The sequence below is a fragment of the Cyprinodon tularosa genome, unplaced genomic scaffold (assembly GCF_016077235.1).
Source record: "Cyprinodon tularosa strain WSP-4 unplaced genomic scaffold, ASM1607723v1 ctg1022, whole genome shotgun sequence".
NCBI lineage: Eukaryota > Metazoa > Chordata > Actinopteri > Cyprinodontiformes > Cyprinodontidae > Cyprinodon > Cyprinodon tularosa.
This window is the reverse complement of record NW_024037808.1, coordinates 162,713-184,836: the sequence shown is the minus strand read 5'-3', so window position 1 is coordinate 184,836 and position 22,124 is coordinate 162,713. Positions and strand designations below refer to the sequence as shown.

At 41.8% G+C, this 22,124-nt stretch overlaps 1 protein-coding gene across 3 annotated transcripts; it reads left to right on the top strand.

Moving 5' to 3' along the window:
- Nucleotides 1-346: 346 nt before the first annotated feature.
- On the top strand, nucleotides 347-18,008 carry LOC119780123 (CBY1-interacting BAR domain-containing protein 2-like). Of its 3 annotated transcripts, XM_038280046.1 has the most exons (9): nucleotides 373-865; nucleotides 954-1,191; nucleotides 1,288-1,356; nucleotides 1,427-1,528; nucleotides 12,386-12,391; nucleotides 12,464-12,568; nucleotides 12,644-12,757; nucleotides 15,740-15,940; nucleotides 16,006-18,006. In XM_038280046.1, the coding sequence occupies exons 1-9, from the start codon at nucleotides 846-848 to the stop codon at nucleotides 16,177-16,179; spliced, it is 1,029 nt and encodes a 342-aa protein (XP_038135974.1). In that variant the 5' UTR covers nucleotides 373-845; the 3' UTR covers nucleotides 16,180-18,006. The 3 variants fall into 3 exon arrangements, with proteins under 3 accessions (XP_038135969.1, XP_038135960.1, XP_038135974.1); XM_038280041.1 differs by having other exon boundaries at nucleotides 347-865; nucleotides 958-1,191; nucleotides 12,464-12,757; nucleotides 16,006-18,008; XM_038280032.1 differs by having other exon boundaries at nucleotides 353-865; nucleotides 12,464-12,757; nucleotides 16,006-18,007.
- Nucleotides 18,009-22,124: the final 4,116 nt, after the last annotated feature.

The following is a 22,124-nucleotide window of genomic DNA, read 5'->3' as shown; positions in this document are numbered from 1 at the left end:
TAGATGATGTATGTCAGAGTATAGATATATGAGAGTTAGATGATGTATGTCAGAGTATAGATATATGAGAGTCAGATGATGGATGTGAGATTATAGATATATGAGAGTAAGATGATGTATGTCAGAGTATAGATATATGAGAGTTAGATGATGTATGTCAGAGTATAGATATATGAGAGTTAGATGATGCATGTGAGAGTATAGATATATGAGAGTTAGATGATGTATGTCAGAGTATAGATATATGAGAGTTAGATGATGTATGTCAGAGTATAGATATATGAGAGTCAGATGATGCATGTGAGAGTATAGATATATGAGAGTCAGATGATTTGAGATTTTAGAAACAAATTTCAGCAGAGAAGATGATGATGATGATGATGATGATGATGATGATGATGATGATGATGAGGCCCCTCCCTACAAGATGAAGATCAAAGTTCTGTTGAGGAGCGTTGCTCCTCTGGAATCTCAGACACGATGAATGGATGATCCTCAGCTTAGCCTAAAACATTTCTAATTCTGACGTCTTCTCTCTGATTTCATTTTATGGGATTTTCTCTAAAACAAAATTTCTATTCCCTCCATCCGCTCCTTATTACTGTAGATATTAATGTCTAGTTTAAAGCTGTAACAGGTGGGAAACAGTGCAGCTGAACTTCAGTAGAAAGTGTAAAAACGGCGCTCTGCTGCCATCATGTGGCACAGAGGAGGAGTTGCATCTTCACTCCTTTCCCTCTGTGTTGCTGGCATTGCCATGGCAACAGCCTTTGTTGCCCAGGTGAGCCCTGCTGAAGGGAGACAACAGAGCAGAGGAGACGTGTGAGGACAGACGGCAGTTAAAGATGAACAGCTTGTTTTCCAGGTAATTCCTTCATGCTTCTTTGCATCCATAGATGATACCAACATCTAACGGCCTTAGCTCTACATCTATGGTTTTCAATGTGATCTAGAAAGGATGTCCAGATGCAAGCCATGGAGCTGGTTCTGAACAACTCAGAGAAACACCTGGGGGAGCTGTGCTCCATCTTGGCCTCCTACACCAGGAAGACAGCCAAGCTCAGGGACAAGGTGGACATGTTGGTGTCTGCACTCTTTGACTTCTCCCGTTCAGAGGATCCAGAGTTTCAGGTCGGCCTCAACAACCTGGCAGAAGATCTGGCAATGGTTCAGGATTACCGGCACGCTCAGGTACAAGCTCCTCTGGATGCTAAGACCAGACTTTGTTTTTTTATCAGGAAAATCAAACTCCATCCTGCCATTCAATTCATTTTGTTATTGTTCCAGGTAGAGAGACTAGAGACAAGAGTCGTTTCTCCTCTTAAAGCCTATGGAGACATATTCAAACATAAAAGGGTGAGTTTATTATTCCATCGCTGTCCTTCTGCAGGATGCAGGAAAAACTGACATCATCTTCTTCTTTCAGACGGAGCTGAAGAAGTTCAGCGCCGACCTGAACAGAGAGCAGAAGGAGGTACAGAAACTGGAAAAACTCCGTCTGAGGAACCCTGCAGACCGGCAAAGACTCGTATCCTTCATCCAGAAACCGTTCTTCTACATCAAACATGACTCCTTTCACTGCGTCTCTATCCGAGTTAAGGGAACAACATCAACTACTTTCACTGCGTCTCTATACAAGTTAATGAAAACGACATAAACTCCTTTCACTGCATTTCTATCCGAGTTAAAGGAACAACATCAACTCCTTTCACTATGCCTCTATCCGAGTTAAAGGAACGACACAACTCCTTTCACTGCATTTCTATCCGAGTTAAAGGAACAACATCAACTCCTTTCACTATGTCTCTATCCGAGTTAAAGGAACAACATCAACTCCTTTCACTATGTCTCTATCCGAGTTAAAGGAACAACATCAACTCCTTTCACTATGTCTCTATCCGAGTTAAAGGAACAACATCAACTCCTTTCACTATGTCTCTATCCGAGTTAGAGGAACGACACAACTCCTTTCACTGCCTTTCTATCCGAGTTAAGGGAACAACATCAACTACTTTCACTGTGTCTCTATACAAGTTAATGAAAACGACATAAACTCCTTACACTGCGTCTCTATCCGAGTTAAAGGAACGACATAAACTCCTTTCACTGCGTCTCTATCCGAGTTAAAGGAACGACATAAACTACTTTCACTGCCTTTCTATCCAAGTTAAAGAAAACAACATAAACTCCTTTTACTGTGTCTCTATCCGAGTTAAAGGAACGACACAACTCCTTTCACTATGTCTCTATCCGAGTTAAAGGAACAACATCAACTCCTTTCACTATGTCTCTATCCGAGTTAGAGGAACGACACAACTCCTTTCACTGCCTTTCTATCCGAGTTAAGGGAACAACATCAACTACTTTCACTGTGTCTCTATACAAGTTAATGAAAACGACATAAACTCCTTACACTGCGTCTCTATCCGAGTTAAAGGAACGACATAAACTCCTTTCACTGCGTCTCTATCCGAGTTAAAGGAACGACATAAACTACTTTCACTGCCTTTCTATCCAAGTTAAAGAAAACAACATAAACTCCTTTTACTGTGTCTCTATCCGAGTTAAAGGAACGACACAACTCCTTTCACTACGTCTCTATCCGAGTTAAAGGAACGACATAAACTCCTTTCACTGCATCTCTATCCGAGTTAAAGGAACGACATCAACTACTTTCACTGCGTCTCTATCCGAGTTAAAGGAACGACATCAACTACTTTCACTGCATCTCTAGCCGAGTTAAAGGAACAACATCAACTACTTTCACTGCCTTTCTATCCGAGTTAAAGAAAACGACATAAACTCCTTTCACTGCGTCTCTATCCGAGTTAAAGAAAATGACATAAACTCCTTTCACTGCGTCTCTATCCGAGTTAAAGGAACGACACAACTCCTTTCACTGCCTTTCTATCCGAGTTAAAGGAACGACATCAACTACTTTCACTGCGTCTCTATCCGAGTTAAAGAAAACGACATAAACTCCTTTTACTGCGTCTCTATCCGAGTTAAAGAAAATGACATAAACTCCTTTTACTGCGTCTCTATCCGAGTTAAAGAAAACGACATAAACTCCTTTTACTGCGTCTCTATCCGAGTTAAAGGGACGACACAACTCCTTTCACTGCCTTTCTATCCGAGTTAAAGGAACGACATCAACTCCTTTCACTGCGTCTCTATCCGAGTTAAAGGAACGACATCAACTACTTTCACTGCGTCTCTATCCGAGTTAAAGAAAACGACATAAACTCCTTTTACTGCGTCTCTATCCGAGTTAAAGAAAATGACATAAACTCCTTTCACTGCGTCTCTATCCGAGTTAAAGGAACGACACAACTCCTTTCACTGCCTTTCTATCAGAGTTAAAGGAACGACATCAACTCCTTTCACTGCGTCTCTATCCGAGTTAAAGGAACGACATCAACTCCTTTCACTGCGTCTCTATCCGAGTTAAAGGAACGACATCAACTCCTTTCACTGCCTTTCTATCAGAGTTAAAGGAACGACATCAACTCCTTTCACTGCCTTTCTATCAGAGTTAAAGGAACGACATCAACTCCTTTCACTGCCTTTCTATCAGAGTTAAAGGAACGACATCAACTCCTTTCACTGCCTTTCTATCAGAGTTAAAGGAACGACATCAACTCCTTTCACTGCCTTTCTATCAGAGTTAAAGGAACGACATCAACTCCTTTCACTGCCTTTCTATCAGAGTTAAAGGAACGACATCAACTCCTTTCACTGCCTTTCTATCAGAGTTAAAGGAACGACATCAACTCCTTTCACTGCCTTTCTATCAGAGTTAAAGGAACGACATCAACTCCTTTCACTGCCTTTCTATCAGAGTTAAAGGAACGACATCAACTCCTTTCACTGCCTTTCTATCAGAGTTAAAGGAACGACATCAACTCCTTTCACTGCCTTTCTATCAGAGTTAAAGGAACGACATCAACTCCTTTCACTGCGTCTCTATCCGAGTTAAAGGAACGACACAACTCCTTTCACTGCCTTTCTATCAGAGTTAAAGGAACGACATCAACTCCTTTCACTGCCTTTCTATCAGAGTTAAAGGAACGACATCAACTCCTTTCACTGCGTCTCTATCCGAGTTAAAGGAACGACATCAACTCCTTTCACTGCGTTTCTATACAGTTAAAGGAACAACATCAACTCTTTTCACTGCGTTTCTATCCAGTTAAAGGAACAACATCAACTCCTTTCACTGCGTTTCTATCCTAGTTAAGGGAACAACATCAACTCCTTTCACTGCGTTTCTCTCCTAGTTAAGGGAACAAAATCAACTCCTTTCACTGCGTTTCTATCCTAGTTAAGGGAACGACATCAACTCCTTTCACTGCCTTTCTATCCTAGTTAAGGGAACAACATCAACTCCTTTCACTGCCTTTCTATCCTAGTTAAAGGAACAACATCAACTCCTTTCACTGCCTTTCTATCCTAGTTAAGGGAACAACATCAACTCCTTTCACTGCCTTTCTATCCGAGTTAAAGGAACGACATCAACTACTTTCACTGCGTCTCTATCCGAGTTAAAGAAAACGACATAAACTCCTTTCACTGCGTTTCTATCCGAGTTAAAGGAACGACATCAACTACTTTCACTGCGTCTCTATCCGAGTTAAAGAAAACGACATAAACTCCTTTTACTGCGTCTCTATCCGAGTTAAAGAAAATGACATAAACTCCTTTCACTGCGTCTCTATCCGAGTTAAAGGAACGACACAACTCCTTTCACTGCGTCTCTATCCGAGTTAAAGAAAATGACATAAACTCCTTTCACTGCGTCTCTATCCGAGTTAAAGGAACGACACAACTCCTTTCACTGCCTTTCTATCCGAGTTAAAGGAACGACATAAACTCCTTTTACTGCGTCTCTATCCGAGTTAAAGGAACGACATAAACTCCTTTTACTGCGTCTCTATCCGAGTTAAAGGAACGACATCAACTACTTTCACTGCCTTTCTATCCGAGTTAAAGGAACAACATCAACTCCTTTCACTGCGTTTCTTTCCAGTTAAAGGAACAACATCAACTCCTTTCACTGCGTTTCTATCCAGTTAAAGGAACAACATCAACTCCTTTCACTGCGTTTCTATCCTAGTTAAGGGAACAACATCAACTCCTTTCACTGCCTTTCTATCCAGTTAAAGGAACAACATCAACTCCTTTCACTGCCTTTCTATCCTAGTTAAGGGAACAACATCAACTCCTTTCACTGCGTCTCTATCCAGTTAAAGGAACAACATCAACTCCTTTCACTGCGTTTCTATCCTAGTTAAGGGAACAACATCAACTCCTTTCACTGCGTTTCTATCCTAGTTAAGGGAACAACATCAACTCCTTTCACTGCCTTTCTATCCGAGTTAAAGGAACGACATCAACTACTTTCACTGCGTTTCTATCCAGTTAAAGGAACAACATCAACTCCTTTCACTGCGTTTCTATCATAGTTAAGGGAACAACATCAACTCCTTTCACTGCGTTTCTATCCTAGTTAAAGGAACAACATCAACTCCTTTCACTGCGTTTCTATCCAGTTAAAGGAACAACATCAACTCCTTTCACTGCCTTTCTATCCTAGTTAAGGGAACAACATCAACTCCTTTCACTGCGTTTCTATCCTAGTTAAAGGAACAACATCAACTCCTTTCACTGCGTTTCTATCCAGTTAAAGGAACAACATCAACTCCTTTCACTGCCTTTCTATCCTAGTTAAAGGAACAACATCAACTCCTTTCACTGCGTTTCTATCCAGTTAAAGGAACAACATCAACTCCTTTCACTGCCTTTCTATCCTAGTTAAAGGAACAACATCAACTCCTTTTACTGCGTCTCTATCCAAGTTAAAGGAACGACATCAACTCCTTTCACTGCGTTTCTATCCTAGTTAAGGGAACAACATCAACTCCTTTCACTGCGTTTCTATCCTAGTTAAGGGAACAACATCAACTCCTTTCACTGCGTTTCTATCCTAGTTAAGGGAACGACATCAACTCCTTTCACTGCGTTTCTATCCAGTTAAAGGAACAACATCAACTCCTTTCACTGCGTTTCTATCCTAGTTAAGGGAACAACATCAACTCCTTTCACTGCGTTTCTATCCTAGTTAAGGGAACAACATCAACTCCTTTCACTGCGTTTCTATCCTAGTTAAGGGAACAACATCAACTCCTTTCACTGCGTTTCTATCCTAGTTAAGGGAACGACATCAACTCCTTTCACTGCGTTTCTATCCAGTTAAAGGAACAACATCAACTCCTTTCACTGCGTTTCTATCCTAGTTAAGGGAACAACATCAACTCCTTTCACTGCGTTTCTATCCTAGTTAAGGGAACAACATCAACTCCTTTCACTGCGTTTCTATCCTAGTTAAGGGAACAACATCAACTCGTTTCACTGCGTTTCTATCATAGTTAAGGGAACAACATCAACTCCTTTCACTGCGTTTCTATCATAGTTAAGGGAACAACATCAACTCCTTTCACTGCGTTTCTATCCTAGTTAAGGGAACAACATCAACTCCTTTCACTGCGTTTCTATCCAAGTTAAGGGAACAACATCAACTCCTTTCACTGCGTTTCTATCATAGTTAAGGGAACAACATCAACTCCTTTCACTGCGTTTCTATCATAGTTAAGGGAACAACATCAACTCCTTTCACTGCGTTTCTATCCTAGTTAAGGGAACAACATCAACTCCTTTCACTGCGTTTCTATCCTAGTTAAGGGAACAACATCAACTCCTTTCACTGCGTTTCTATCCTAGTTAAGGGAACAACATCAACTCGTTTCACTGCGTTTCTATCATAGTTAAGGGAACAACATCAACTCCTTTCACTGCGTTTCTATCCTAGTTAAGGGAACAACATCAACTCGTTTCACTGCGTTTCTATCCAAGTTAAGGGAACAACATCAACTCCTTTCACTGCGTTTCTATCATAGTTAAGGGAACAACATCAACTCCTTTCACTGCGTTTCTATCCAAGTTAAGGGAACAACATCAACTCCTTTCACTGCGTTTCTATCATAGTTAAGGGAACAACATCAACTCCTTTCACTGCGTTTCTATCATAGTTAAGGGAACAACATCAACTCCTTTCACTGCGTTTCTATCCTAGTTAAGGGAACAACATCAACTCCTTTCACTGCGTTTCTATCCTAGTTAAGGGAACAACATCAACTCCTTTCACTGCGTTTCTATCCTAGTTAAGGGAACAACATCAACTCGTTTCACTGCGTTTCTATCATAGTTAAGGGAACAACATCAACTCCTTTCACTGCGTTTCTATCATAGTTAAGGGAACAACATCAACTCCTTTCACTGCGTTTCTATCATAGTTAAGGGAACAACATCAACTCCTTTCACTGCGTTTCTATCATAGTTAAAGGAACAACATCAACTCCTTTCACTGCGTTTCTATCCTAGTTAAGGGAACAACATCAACTCCTTTCACTGCGTTTCTATCCAAGTTAAGGGAACAACATCAACTCCTTTCACTGCGTTTCTATCCTAGTTAAGGGAACAACATCAACTCGTTTCACTGCGTTTCTATCATAGTTAAGGGAACAACATCAACTCCTTTCACTGCGTTTCTATCCTAGTTAAGGGAACAACATCAACTCCTTTCACTGCGTTTCTATCCAAGTTAAGGGAACAACATCAACTCCTTTCACTGCGTTTCTATCATAGTTAAGGGAACAACATCAACTCGTTTCACTGCGTTTCTATCCAGTTAAAGGAACAACATCAACTCCTTTCACTGCGTTTCTATCATAGTTAAGGGAACAACATCAACTCCTTTCACTGCGTTTCTATCCTAGTTAAGGGAACGACATCAACTCCTTTCACTGCGTTTCTATCCAGTTAAAGGAACAACATCAACTCCTTTCACTGCGTTTCTATCCTAGTTAAGGGAACAACATCAACTCCTTTCACTGCCTTTCTATCCGAGTTAAAGGAACGACATCAACTACTTTCACTGCGTCTCTATCCGAGTTAAAGAAAACGACATAAACTCCTTTCACTGCGTTTCTATCCGAGTTAAAGGAACGACATCAACTACTTTCACTGCGTCTCTATCCGAGTTAAAGAAAACGACATAAACTCCTTTTACTGCGTCTCTATCCGAGTTAAAGAAAATGACATAAACTCCTTTCACTGCGTCTCTATCCGAGTTAAAGGAACGACACAACTCCTTTCACTGCGTCTCTATCCGAGTTAAAGAAAATGACATAAACTCCTTTCACTGCGTCTCTATCCGAGTTAAAGGAACGACACAACTCCTTTCACTGCCTTTCTATCCGAGTTAAAGGAACGACATAAACTCCTTTTACTGCGTCTCTATCCGAGTTAAAGGAACGACATAAACTCCTTTTACTGCGTCTCTATCCGAGTTAAAGGAACGACATCAACTACTTTCACTGCCTTTCTATCCGAGTTAAAGGAACAACATCAACTCCTTTCACTGCGTTTCTATCCAGTTAAAGGAACAACATCAACTCCTTTCACTGCGTTTCTATCCAGTTAAAGGAACAACATCAACTCCTTTCACTGCGTTTCTATCCTAGTTAAGGGAACAACATCAACTCCTTTCACTGCCTTTCTATCCAGTTAAAGGAACAACATCAACTCCTTTCACTGCGTTTCTATCCTAGTTAAGGGAACAACATCAACTCCTTTCACTGCCTTTCTATCCTAGTTAAGGGAACAACATCAACTCCTTTCACTGCGTTTCTATCCTAGTTAAGGGAACAACATCAACTCCTTTCACTGCCTTTCTATCCTAGTTAAGGGAACAACATCAACTCCTTTCACTGCGTCTCTATCCAGTTAAAGGAACAACATCAACTCCTTTCACTGCGTTTCTATCCTAGTTAAGGGAACAACATCAACTCCTTTCACTGCGTTTCTATCCTAGTTAAGGGAACAACATCAACTCCTTTCACTGCCTTTCTATCCGAGTTAAAGGAACGACATCAACTACTTTCACTGCGTTTCTATCCAGTTAAAGGAACAACATCAACTCCTTTCACTGCGTTTCTATCATAGTTAAGGGAACAACATCAACTCCTTTCACTGCGTTTCTATCCTAGTTAAAGGAACAACATCAACTCCTTTCACTGCGTTTCTATCCAGTTAAAGGAACAACATCAACTCCTTTCACTGCCTTTCTATCCTAGTTAAGGGAACAACATCAACTCCTTTCACTGCGTTTCTATCCTAGTTAAAGGAACAACATCAACTCCTTTCACTGCGTTTCTATCCAGTTAAAGGAACAACATCAACTCCTTTCACTGCCTTTCTATCCTAGTTAAAGGAACAACATCAACTCCTTTCACTGCGTTTCTATCCAGTTAAAGGAACAACATCAACTCCTTTCACTGCCTTTCTATCCTAGTTAAAGGAACAACATCAACTCCTTTTACTGCGTCTCTATCCAAGTTAAAGGAACGACATCAACTCCTTTCACTGCGTTTCTATCCTAGTTAAGGGAACAACATCAACTCCTTTCACTGCGTTTCTATCCTAGTTAAGGGAACAACATCAACTCCTTTCACTGCGTTTCTATCCTAGTTAAGGGAACGACATCAACTCCTTTCACTGCGTTTCTATCCAGTTAAAGGAACAACATCAACTCCTTTCACTGCGTTTCTATCCTAGTTAAGGGAACAACATCAACTCCTTTCACTGCGTTTCTATCCTAGTTAAGGGAACAACATCAACTCCTTTCACTGCGTTTCTATCCTAGTTAAGGGAACAACATCAACTCCTTTCACTGCGTTTCTATCCTAGTTAAGGGAACGACATCAACTCCTTTCACTGCGTTTCTATCCAGTTAAAGGAACAACATCAACTCCTTTCACTGCGTTTCTATCCTAGTTAAGGGAACAACATCAACTCCTTTCACTGCGTTTCTATCCTAGTTAAGGGAACAACATCAACTCCTTTCACTGCGTTTCTATCCTAGTTAAGGGAACAACATCAACTCGTTTCACTGCGTTTCTATCATAGTTAAGGGAACAACATCAACTCCTTTCACTGCGTTTCTATCATAGTTAAGGGAACAACATCAACTCCTTTCACTGCGTTTCTATCCTAGTTAAGGGAACAACATCAACTCCTTTCACTGCGTTTCTATCCAAGTTAAGGGAACAACATCAACTCCTTTCACTGCGTTTCTATCATAGTTAAGGGAACAACATCAACTCCTTTCACTGCGTTTCTATCATAGTTAAGGGAACAACATCAACTCCTTTCACTGCGTTTCTATCCTAGTTAAGGGAACAACATCAACTCCTTTCACTGCGTTTCTATCCTAGTTAAGGGAACAACATCAACTCCTTTCACTGCGTTTCTATCCTAGTTAAGGGAACAACATCAACTCGTTTCACTGCGTTTCTATCATAGTTAAGGGAACAACATCAACTCCTTTCACTGCGTTTCTATCCTAGTTAAGGGAACAACATCAACTCGTTTCACTGCGTTTCTATCCAAGTTAAGGGAACAACATCAACTCCTTTCACTGCGTTTCTATCATAGTTAAGGGAACAACATCAACTCCTTTCACTGCGTTTCTATCCAAGTTAAGGGAACAACATCAACTCCTTTCACTGCGTTTCTATCATAGTTAAGGGAACAACATCAACTCCTTTCACTGCGTTTCTATCATAGTTAAGGGAACAACATCAACTCCTTTCACTGCGTTTCTATCCTAGTTAAGGGAACAACATCAACTCCTTTCACTGCGTTTCTATCCTAGTTAAGGGAACAACATCAACTCCTTTCACTGCGTTTCTATCCTAGTTAAGGGAACAACATCAACTCGTTTCACTGCGTTTCTATCATAGTTAAGGGAACAACATCAACTCCTTTCACTGCGTTTCTATCATAGTTAAGGGAACAACATCAACTCCTTTCACTGCGTTTCTATCATAGTTAAGGGAACAACATCAACTCCTTTCACTGCGTTTCTATCATAGTTAAAGGAACAACATCAACTCCTTTCACTGCGTTTCTATCCTAGTTAAGGGAACAACATCAACTCCTTTCACTGCGTTTCTATCCAAGTTAAGGGAACAACATCAACTCCTTTCACTGCGTTTCTATCCTAGTTAAGGGAACAACATCAACTCGTTTCACTGCGTTTCTATCATAGTTAAGGGAACAACATCAACTCCTTTCACTGCGTTTCTATCCTAGTTAAGGGAACAACATCAACTCCTTTCACTGCGTTTCTATCCAAGTTAAGGGAACAACATCAACTCCTTTCACTGCGTTTCTATCATAGTTAAGGGAACAACATCAACTCGTTTCACTGCGTTTCTATCCAGTTAAAGGAACAACATCAACTCCTTTCACTGCGTTTCTATCATAGTTAAGGGAACAACATCAACTCCTTTCACTGCGTTTCTATCCTAGTTAAGGGAACGACATCAACTCCTTTCACTGCGTTTCTATCCAGTTAAAGGAACAACATCAACTCCTTTCACTGCGTTTCTATCCTAGTTAAGGGAACAACATCAACTCCTTTCACTGCGTTTCTATCCTAGTTAAGGGAACAACATCAACTCCTTTCACTGCGTTTCTATCCTAGTTAAGGGAACAACATCAACTCCTTTCACTGCGTTTCTATCCTAGTTAAGGGAACGACATCAACTCCTTTCACTGCGTTTCTATCCAGTTAAAGGAACAACATCAACTCGTTTCACTGCGTTTCTATCCTAGTTAAGGGAACAACATCAACTCCTTTCACTGCGTTTCTATCCTAGTTAAGGGAACAACATCAACTCCTTTCACTGCGTTTCTATCCTAGTTAAGGGAACAACATCAACTCGTTTCACTGCGTTTCTATCACAGTTAAGGGAACAACATCAACTCCTTTCACTGCGTTTCTATCCTAGTTAAGGGAACAACATCAACTCCTTTCACTGCGTTTCTATCCAAGTTAAGGGAACAACATCAACTCCTTTCACTGCGTTTCTATCATAGTTAAGGGAACAACATCAACTCCTTTCACTGCGTTTCTATCATAGTTAAGGGAACAACATCAACTCCTTTCACTGCGTTTCTATCCTAGTTAAGGGAACAACATCAACTCCTTTCACTGCGTTTCTATCCTAGTTAAGGGAACAACATCAACTCCTTTCACTGCGTTTCTATCTGGGTTAAAAGAACAGCATCAACATCAGTCCTGCTGTAGAAGTATTAGAAGCAGACATGTAAACACTCTGACCTGCCCAATGCGCCTTCCCAGGGTTTGGTTTGTCCATCCTGGTCTGATCAGGGGTGCACAGAAGGACCAGGGCTGCCGATACGCTCTGATCAATCATCTAACTGAGATCATTTTCCTTGACTTGCTTCATGTCTGCAGGCTCAGGTAAAATCATTTTGAAAAGCCTGGTATTTCAGAGCCAACAGTCCGTGAGATGAGACCATGTTGCTTTTGCAGGCAGAGGTTGATGCTCAGAGGGCTTCCACCAACGCCCAGCAAAGCATCAAGCACTTCGAGGAGACCATGACCCATTTCCAGAGGCAGAAACTGGAAGATGTTAAAGTCTGGATCTGTTCACATATCGCCGAGCAGATACTGCTTCCTTCTTTAAACCCCCTTTGTTCTTTCTCTTTGCAGAACATTTTCAGAGAGTTCCTCACAGTTGAGATGCTCTTTCATGCTAAAGCATTGGAGGTCTTCTCCCACACGTACCAAAACATGGAGGCCATGAATGCAGAGAAGGACCTGGAGGTCTGTATCTAAGCTGGAACAGTCTGAACAGAAAGAGAACAGAACTATTTCAGATCATCAAATGAACGCTGGCATCAGAAAAGAGGAACCTGAATAAAAAAAATAAACAAATAAAACCAACAACTCAAATAATGAATCAAGAGAGGAAGCGGGAAACTTCAAGGGCCTCATCTACTCAGCAGCATGGAGCTGCTAATTTCCTGTTGCTAGAGTTCCTGGTCCTACAGTTGCTGTTCTTCTAGTTCCTGTTCCTATAGTTCTTGGTCCTATAGTTCCTGTTCTTGTATTTCCTGTTCTTCTAGTTCCTTTAGTTCCTGTTCTTTTATTTCCTGTAGTTCCTGTTCCCCCTGTTCCCGTTCCCATAGTTTCTGTTCCTATAGTTCTGAATGCAGACAAAACAGAAGTTATAGTCTTTGGACCAGAGTCTCTGAAAAAGAAACTGATTAGCCAGTCACTTCATTTGGATGGGATTAAACTGATTTCAGATAATAAAGTAAAAAATCTTGGTGTTGTTTTTGATCAGGACCTGTCATTTAAATCCCACATCAAAGAGGTTTCTAGAATTTCCTTCTTTCATCTGAGGAACATTGCAAAAATTAGAAATATCCTGTCCAGGGGTGATGCTGAGAAACTAGTCCATGCATTTGTTACTTCAAGGCTGGACTATTGTAATTCTTTACTATCAGGAAGTCCACAAACTGTAGTTAAAAGCCTTCAGCTGATCCAAAATGCTGCAGCCAGAGTTCTAATGAAAATTAAAAAGAGAGATCATATCTCGCCTATCCTGGCTTCTCTTCATTGGCTTCCTGTTAAATCAAGAATAGAATTTAAAATCCTCCTTCTCACATATAAAGCCTTAAATGGCCAAGCTCCATCTGATATCAGAGATCTGATTGTTCCTTATGTTCCTAACAGAGCACTTCGCTCTCAATCTGCAGGTTTACTAGTGGTTCCTAGAATTTCTAAAAGTAGAATGGGAGGCAGATCTTTTAGTTATCAGGCTCCTCTCCTGTGGAACCAACTACCAGTTTTAGTCCGTGAGGCAGACACCCTGTCTACTTTTAAGGCTAGGCTTAAAACTTTCCTTTTTGATAAAGCTTATAGTTAGAGTGGCTCAGGTTATCCTGAGCTATCTCTATAGTTATGCTGCTATAGGCTTAGACTTTTGGAGGACATAGGGACCCCCATTTCATCATTCTGCTTCATTCTCTCTCTGTTCTCCTATTCTGCAGAATCTGTTAGTTCAATCTCTAACCTTCTGCTCTCTCTGCTTTTCCTCAGAGTAGCTTTGCCTCGTCTGTTCCTGTTTGGCTGTGACGTCATCCTGGAAAGAAACATCAGCTGTGCTGCTTCTATCAACACCCTTGTTTATAGATGTTGGAGATCGGCCTGTTTTCCAGTGTGGTCCTGTTTCTCTGACCGTGACTGAGTGGATGTGCTTTCTTCGTCCTCTGGCATGGGAGCTGCCTTGGAGCTCGTCTGCCTGGCTGTGTGTTTCCTGGACGGGGCCGCCTTTTACAGCTGCTTTTTCTATGTCTGCTTCTGTCTCCTTGAACCCCAGTCGGCCTCGGCAGATGGCCGCTCACACTGAGCCTGGTTCTGCTGGAGGTTTCTTCCTGTTAAAAGGGAGTTTTTCCTCTCCACTGTCGCTACAAGCATGCTTAGTGTGGGGGATTGTATTTGAGTCAATGAGTCAATGCAATCAACTGGTTTTCCTTAGATAGAAAACTTTGTATCAATTTGATCTGGTTGAACTGTAAAGTGCCTTGAGATGACATGTGTTGTGAATTTGGCGCTATATAAATAAACTGAATTGAATTGAAAAATAGTTCCTGTTGTTATAGTTGCTGTTCCTGTAGTTCCTGTTCCTACAGTTCCTGTAGTTCCTGTCCCTGTAGTTCATGTTCCTGTAGTTTCTTTAGTTCTTGCTCCTGTAGTTCCTGTTCCTATAGTTCCTGTTCCTGTAGTTTCTGTAGTTCCTGTTCTTGTAGTTGCTGTTCCTGTAGTTCCTGTTCCTACAGTTCCTGTAGTTCCTGTCCCTGTAGTTCATGTTCCTGTAGTTTCTTTAGTTCTTGCTCCTGTAGTACCTGTTCCTACAGATCCTGTTCCTGTAGCTCCTTTAGTTCCTTTTCCTAGAGTTTTTGTTCATGTAGTTTCTGTAGCTCATGTTCCTGTAGTTCCTGTTCCTGTAGTTTCTGTAGTTCCTGTTCTTGTAGTTCCTGTTTCTACAGTTCCTGTGCCTACAGTTCCAGTTCCTACAGTAGCTCTTCCTACAGTTCCTGTTGTTTCTGTAGATCCTGTTCCTGTAGTTCCTGTTCCTACAGTTCCTTTTCTCATAGTTCCTGCTACCATAGGTACTGTTCCTATAGTTCCTTTTCCTGTAGTTCCTGTTTCTGTAGTACCTGTTCCTACAGATCCTGTTCCTGTAGCTCCTTTTGTTCCTTTTCCTAGAGTTTCTGTTCTTGTAGTTTCTGTAGCTCCTGTTCCTGTAGTTCCTTTCACTGCTGTTCCTGTAGGTTCTGTTCCTATAGTTCATGTAGTCCCTGTCCCTGTAGTTCCTGTAGTTCCCGTTCCTGTATTTCCTATCCTGTATTTCCTGTTGTTATAGTTCCTGTTCCTGTAGTTCCAGTCTGTGTAGTTAGTGTAGTTCCTGATCCTTTATCTTTCTTGGGACCACAGAAGAACACTTTGCCTTAATGAATGCCATTATGAGACAGAAACACACCTGAATGATGCAAGTCAAATTAGAACTACAAGCTTCAGTGCAATGACTTGAACAGCTGAAGGCCCAGTATCTTTCAGGTTTTCTCCCTCTGTTGATGATGTCATTAGCATTTTTCTGTAACTAATGATGTCTAGATTTGAAAAAAGTTTGAACTCAGGTGTTCTTTGATGCTGCAGCCCACTGGATGATCTGAAATCTCTAGAGTTAGCTCAGTTAGGCTTCAGCAGTGAATGGTATGACCTCCTCCCCTGTCACAGCTCTTCACTGGCAGAATTAGGATGCTTGACTCCCAGATGTGGCCTCTAGAACGCTCCATCAGCAGCCGCTCGCCTCCCCCAACAGCCCATTACTCCAGCCTTCCTCTGGGCTCCTGGAGGGGCCGGGCCCTGGACTCCCCAGAGACCTCTGACCACAGCCGCAGACAGCAGCCCAGTCAGCACCATGGATCAGTGAGCACAGTAAGTCTGAGCATGATCTGGGCTAATGAAGAACACATGCTGGACATGCTGGTCTTCTTTTACAGCCTCACATCAACCCAAAACGCCATGGAGGCATGGAGGAGGAGGAGCTAGCACAGGAAGAGGATGAAGATGAAGAAGAGGAAGATGAAGAGGAGGAATCTGGAGCAGAGATGGAAGGGGATGAGAACATCAGGAGGTCCTATGCTTCGCAGTATGCCCAATCAGCCAAGAGGTGAAGCATCGGCTTTTAACAGGGGCACTGCCCCGTTGTGGATCTGCGGTGCCTGGGTATGCCTGGGGCACTGATTTTTTTATTGATTTATTTAATTATGCCTTTTAAAAAATGAATGGGGAAATCTACAGAATGTATGTTTACATTTTTTTTCTTAAAATAGTCCTATAGACTACCACTGTAGTTAGAATTTAAATCTGACATATGCAGAAGGAGTAATCAGAATCCACTTCCAGTAACGGCCACTCTGAGCATGCAGCAGCCCCAGAGTTGCCTTTAACACAGAGCCAGGAGTTTGTCATATCTTATCATAAAGAAACACAGTGGTCCTAGTAAAGAATCACTGATTATAACATTGATTGTACAACCTAACTGATAACCAGGTGGGAAACAAATGAGGCAAGAGAAAAATCCTCAGGATAGATTAGAAGTGAGCGATGGATGCAGAAACTAAGCCATGTAATGCCAGGTCCGCTCTGGCTCCAACTGTAAGATCCGCAGTACAGATGGATGAGCTGCCAGGCCTCACCAGCTCAACAGACACTCCTCCAGCCGGGTGAGCGCTCCCACCGCTGAGAGGAGAAAGAGGAGAAACGGCAGCAAGTTTATAATTAATGCTGATTACCGTTCAATACAGAAAACAATGTATGAATCCCGTTGGGCAGAAATTTAATTAAGATCATAATTATGAGGAGCAGAATGGGGCAAGACAGCCTTCACCATCCGCCATCATGTCGGTTGGTTTGGAGAACTCTCCAAATTAAGCCAGTCACAGCTGATCGACAGCTTCGCTAAAACGTAGCCGAGACGCTAACTCCAGCTTTCCCATCTTTCTGGCCATGATATACACCATCATAGGATCATCACCATCACACCGTCATAGGATCTTCACCATCAGAACCGTCATAGGATCATCACCATCACACCGTCATAGGACCATGTCTTTTGTTTGTTGTTTTCTTTTACAGTTGCACATTTCAAGTTTTCAGGTTCATGTTTGCTGACAGATATTTATGGAGATAAATTGTGCTTTCATCAGTAGTTGATTACATACAGTTAAGTTCACAAGTGGGTCAATTCAATTCAGTTTGGTTCAGGTAGATATTTAATGATGCAGAAAATAATCTGATTGTACAATAAATTTATGACGCTTTATAATAATAAATAGGTGCTTTAAAGTATTTCCTTGCATGCTTGCATTAATGATCTGAGCCAATGCTTTTTTTAAATAAATAATTTCCCAAAAAAATGTTTTGCCCAAGCGCCTTGCGTGCCCGCATTTTTTTTTTTGGTGCCCTATTGTGCCGCTGTATAGTATTGACGCCCCTGAGGTGAAGTAAGCGTCCTGAACAGAGGGGAAACATCTTTCTAGGGCAGCAGCTCAGTTCCAGTCTGCCCTTGTTTTGTTCTCCATCACGCACACAGCCTCATATAAAATATGTCTGCCTCATCTTAGCTGGATTTAGATATTAGGCAGAAAACTTTTAATGCCCTTTAGATTCTGCTGAATCCTATACCATCCTAACGTTGGAACTGCTGTCTGCTACATCTACTGAGCTAGACCTGTTTCCACTGTTATACTGCCACATAGCTCTGAGAATTTAGAATAGCATCTTGCTTCAGTAGTTGGTGTAACTCTGTTATCATGAGCAGATGATATGGAATATTATACAATAAAATTTTAACAAAGTCCCAACTTCCTGTTTCTGTAATGCGAACTTTGTGAACCTCTGCATGGCTCCACACTGCATTTCTGAAGAACTTTAACGGTCCTCTGCCGACAAAGTCTCCTATTAGATGTCTCTGTTTTTCTACCGTTAGGCTACTACTGTTAGGGCTCTACCATAAGGGCTCTACCATTGGGGTTCTACCGTTAGGGCTCTACCATTAGGGCTCTGACATTAGGTGTCTACCATTAGGGGTCTACTGTTAGGGCTCTACCATTAGGGCTCTGACGTTAGGTGTCTACCATTAGGGGTCTACTGTTAGGGCTCTACCATTAAGGGTCTACCATTAGGTGTCTACTGTTAGCAGTCTACTGTTAGGGCTCTACCATTAGGGCTCAACCGTGAGAGGTCTACCATTAGGGGTCTACTATTAGGGATCTACAGTTAGGGCTCTACCATTAGGGCTCTGACGTTAGGTGTCTACCATTAGGGGTCTACTGTTAGGGCTCTACCATAAGGGCTCTACCATTGGGGCTCTACCGTTAGGGCTCTACCATTAGGGCTCTGACGTTAGGTGTCTACCATTAGGGGTCTACTGTTAGGGCTCTACCATTAGGGCTCTGACGTTAGGTGTCTACCATTAGGGGTCTACTGTTAGGGCTCTACCATTAAGGGTCTACCATTAGGTGTCTACTGTTAGCAGTCTACTGTTAGGGCTCTACCATTAGGGCTCAACCGTGAGAGGTCTACCATTAGGGGTCTACTGTTAGGGATCTACAGTTAGGGCTCTACCGTTAGGTGTCCAACATTAGGACTCTACAATTAGGGGTCTACTGTTAGGGCTTTACCATTTGGGGTCTACCGTTAGGTGTCTACCATTAGGGGTCTACTGTTAGGGCTCTACCATAAGGGCTCTACCATTGGGGCTCTACCGTTAGGGCTCTACCATTAGGGCTCTGACGTTAGGTGTCTACCATTAGGGGTCTACTGTTAGGGCTCTACCATTAGGGCTCTGACGTTAGGTGTCTACCATTAGGGGTCTACTGTTAGGGCTCTACCATTAAGGGTCTACCATTAGGTGTCTACTGTTAGCAGTCTACTGTTAGGGCTCTACCATTAGGGCTCAACCGTGAGAGGTCTACCATTAGGGGTCTACTATTAGGGATCTACAGTTAGGGCTCTACCGTTAGGTGTCTAACATTAGGACTCTACAATTAGGGGTCTACTGTTAGGGCTTTACCATTTGGGGTCTACCGTTAGGTGTCTACCATTAGGGGTCTACTGTTAGGGCCCTACTGTTAGGGGCCTACCATTAGGGCTCTACCGTGAAGGGTCTACTGTTAGGGTTCTACTGATAGGGGTCTACCATTAGGGCTCAACCTTTAGGGGTCTACTGTTAGGGCTCTACCATTAGGGGTCTACCATTAGGGATCTACCATTAGGGCTCTAATGTTAAGTGTCTACCATTAGGGCTCTACCATTAGGTGTCTACTGTTAGGGGTCTACTGTTAGGGCTCTACCATTAGGGCTCTACCATTAGGGCTCTAACGTGAGAGGTCTACCATTAGGGGTCTACTATTAGGAATCTACTGTTAGGGCTCTACCGTTAGGGGTCTACCATTAGGGCTCTACCGTGAGAGGTCTACCATTAGGGGTCTACTATTAGGGATCTACTGTTAGGGCTCTACCGTTAGGGGTCTACCATTAGGGCTCTACCGTGAGAGGTCTACCATTAGGGGTCTACCATTAGGGGTCTACCGTTAGGGCTCTACCATTTGGGGTCTACCGTTAGGTGTCTACCATTAGGCTCTTTCATTAGATTCTACCATTAGGTTCTACCATTGGGCTCCGTCATTAGATTCTACTATTAGGTTCTACCATTGGGCTCTACCATAGGGATCTACCATTTGGCTCTACTATCAGTTTCTGCCATTAGGCTCTACCATTAGGCTCTATGGTTAGGTTCTAACATTGGGCTCTACCATTGGGCTCTAACATTAGCCTCTACTATTAGAGTCTATCATTAGCCTCTACCGTTAGATTCTACTATTAGGCTCAACCTTTAGAGTCTACCATTAGCCTCTACCATTAGATTCTACTATTAGGCTCTACCATTAGAGTCTACCTTTAGGCTTAAATTAAACTTCATTGCTGACACAGAGCAGAGGGTAAAACCAGCAGGAAGGCCAGAATCATAACAACTAGCCTCTACCATTATGTTCTACCACTAGGCTCTACCATTAGGCCCTTCCATTCAGCTATACCATTATACTCTAGCTTTAGATTATACCATTATAATTTACCATTAGGCTCTACCATTATGTTCTACCATTAGATCCTACAATTAGGTTCTACCATTAGACTCTACCTTTAGATTCTACCATTAGGCTCTACAATTAGGTTCTACTATTTGGCTCTACCATAGGGATCTACCATTAGGCTATACCATTAGGTTGTACCATTGGGCTCTACCATTAGGCTCTATGGTTAGGTTCTAACATTGGACTCTACCATTGGGCTCGAACATTAGGCTCAGCTATTAGAGTCTACCATTAGCCTCTACCATTAGATTCTACTATTAGGCTCTACCATTATGTTCTTTTAATAGGCTCTACCATTAGGCTCTACCATTAGATTCTACTATTAGGCTCTACCATTATCATCTACCATTAGAGTCTACCTTTAGGCTTAAATTAAACTTCATTGCTGACACAGAGCAGAGGGTAAAACCAGCAGGAAGGCCAGAATCATAACAACTAGCCTCTACCATTATGTTCTACCACTAGGCTCTACCATTAGGCCCTTCCATTCAGCTATACCATTATACTCTAGCTTTAGATTATACCATTATAATTTACCATTAGGCTCTACCATTATGTTCTACCATTAGATCCTACAATTAGGTTCTACCATTAGACTCTACCTTTAGATTCTACCATTAGGCTCTACAATTAGGTTCTACTATTTGGCTCTACCATAGGGATCTACCATTAGGCTATACCATTAGGTTGTACCATTGGGCTCTACCATTAGGCTCTATGGTTAGGTTCTAACATTGGACTCTACCATTGGGCTCGAACATTAGGCTCAGCTATTAGAGTCTACCATTAGCCTCTACCATTAGATTCTACCTTTAGGCTCTACCATTAGGTTCTTCCAATAGGCTCTACCATTATGTTCTTTCAATAGGCTCTACCATTAGGCTCTACCATTAGATTCTACCTTTAGGCTCTACCATTAGGTTCTTCCAATAGGCTCTACCATTAGTTTCTACCATTACGCTCTACATTTAGGTTCTACCATTGGGCTCTACATTAGGGATCTACCATTTGGGTCTAACATTGGATTCTACCATTACGCTCTGCGATTTGGTTCTACCACTGGGCTCTACCATTAGATTCTACCATTACGTTTTACCATTAGGTTCTACCATTGGGCTCTACCATGGGGATCTACCATCTGGCCCTACCGTTAGGCTGTACCATTGGGCTCTACCATTAGCCTCTACCATTAGGCCATGACATAAGGCTCTACCATTAGGCTCTACTGTTAAGTTTTACTATTAGGCTCTATCGTTAGGTTCTTCCAAGGGGCTTTACTATTAGGCTCTACCATTTGATTCTACCTTTAAACTCTACCATTAGGTCCTACCATTGGGCTCCAACATGAGTCTCTACCATTAAGTTCTACGGTTAGGTTCTAACATTGGGCTCTGCCATTGGGCTCTACTATTAGGCTCTAACATTAGGTTCCACCATTAGGCTGTAACATTAGGTTATAACATTGGGCTCTATCATTGGGATCTTCCATTAGGTTCCACCATAAGGTTCTACCATTGGGCTCTGCCATTATGTTCTACCAGTAGGCCCTACCATTAGATTCTACTATTAGGCTCTACCATTACACTATAACAAAGATTTTAACATAGATATGTTTTTATAATCTTTATGTTAAATTATAATCTAAAATATTTCAAAATATATAGATTTTTTTTACATGTGCAAGATCAATATTTTATCCTTAATGATAAGGAAACGTCATTTCATTTTTCGGTACTACTTTTAGGCTCCACCATTTTGCCTTACCATTACAGTCTAGCATTAGGCTCTACTATTAGGCTCAACCATTAGGCTCTACTATTAGGCCTTACCATTAGAGTTAACCATTACGCTCTAATTTTAATTAGAGATTTCCAGGATCTGGTCCACCACCTACAAACACTGAGAAATAAAACAAAGTTGTTAGAATATAGAGCTGGAACCATGTTAATAAGGAGTCAGTG

Bases quoted from the DNA above. Each gene is read 5' to 3' on its own strand.
- LOC119780123 (XM_038280032.1), top strand. From the start codon at position 846: ATGAACAGCTTGTTTTCCAG. The intron at 12,758-15,739 runs GTCTGTATCTAA...CCCCTGTCACAG, and splicing joins ATGCAGAGAAGGACCTGGAG to CTCTTCACTGGCAGAATTAG. The intron at 15,941-16,005 runs GTAAGTCTGAGC...CTTCTTTTACAG, and splicing joins ACCATGGATCAGTGAGCACA to CCTCACATCAACCCAAAACG.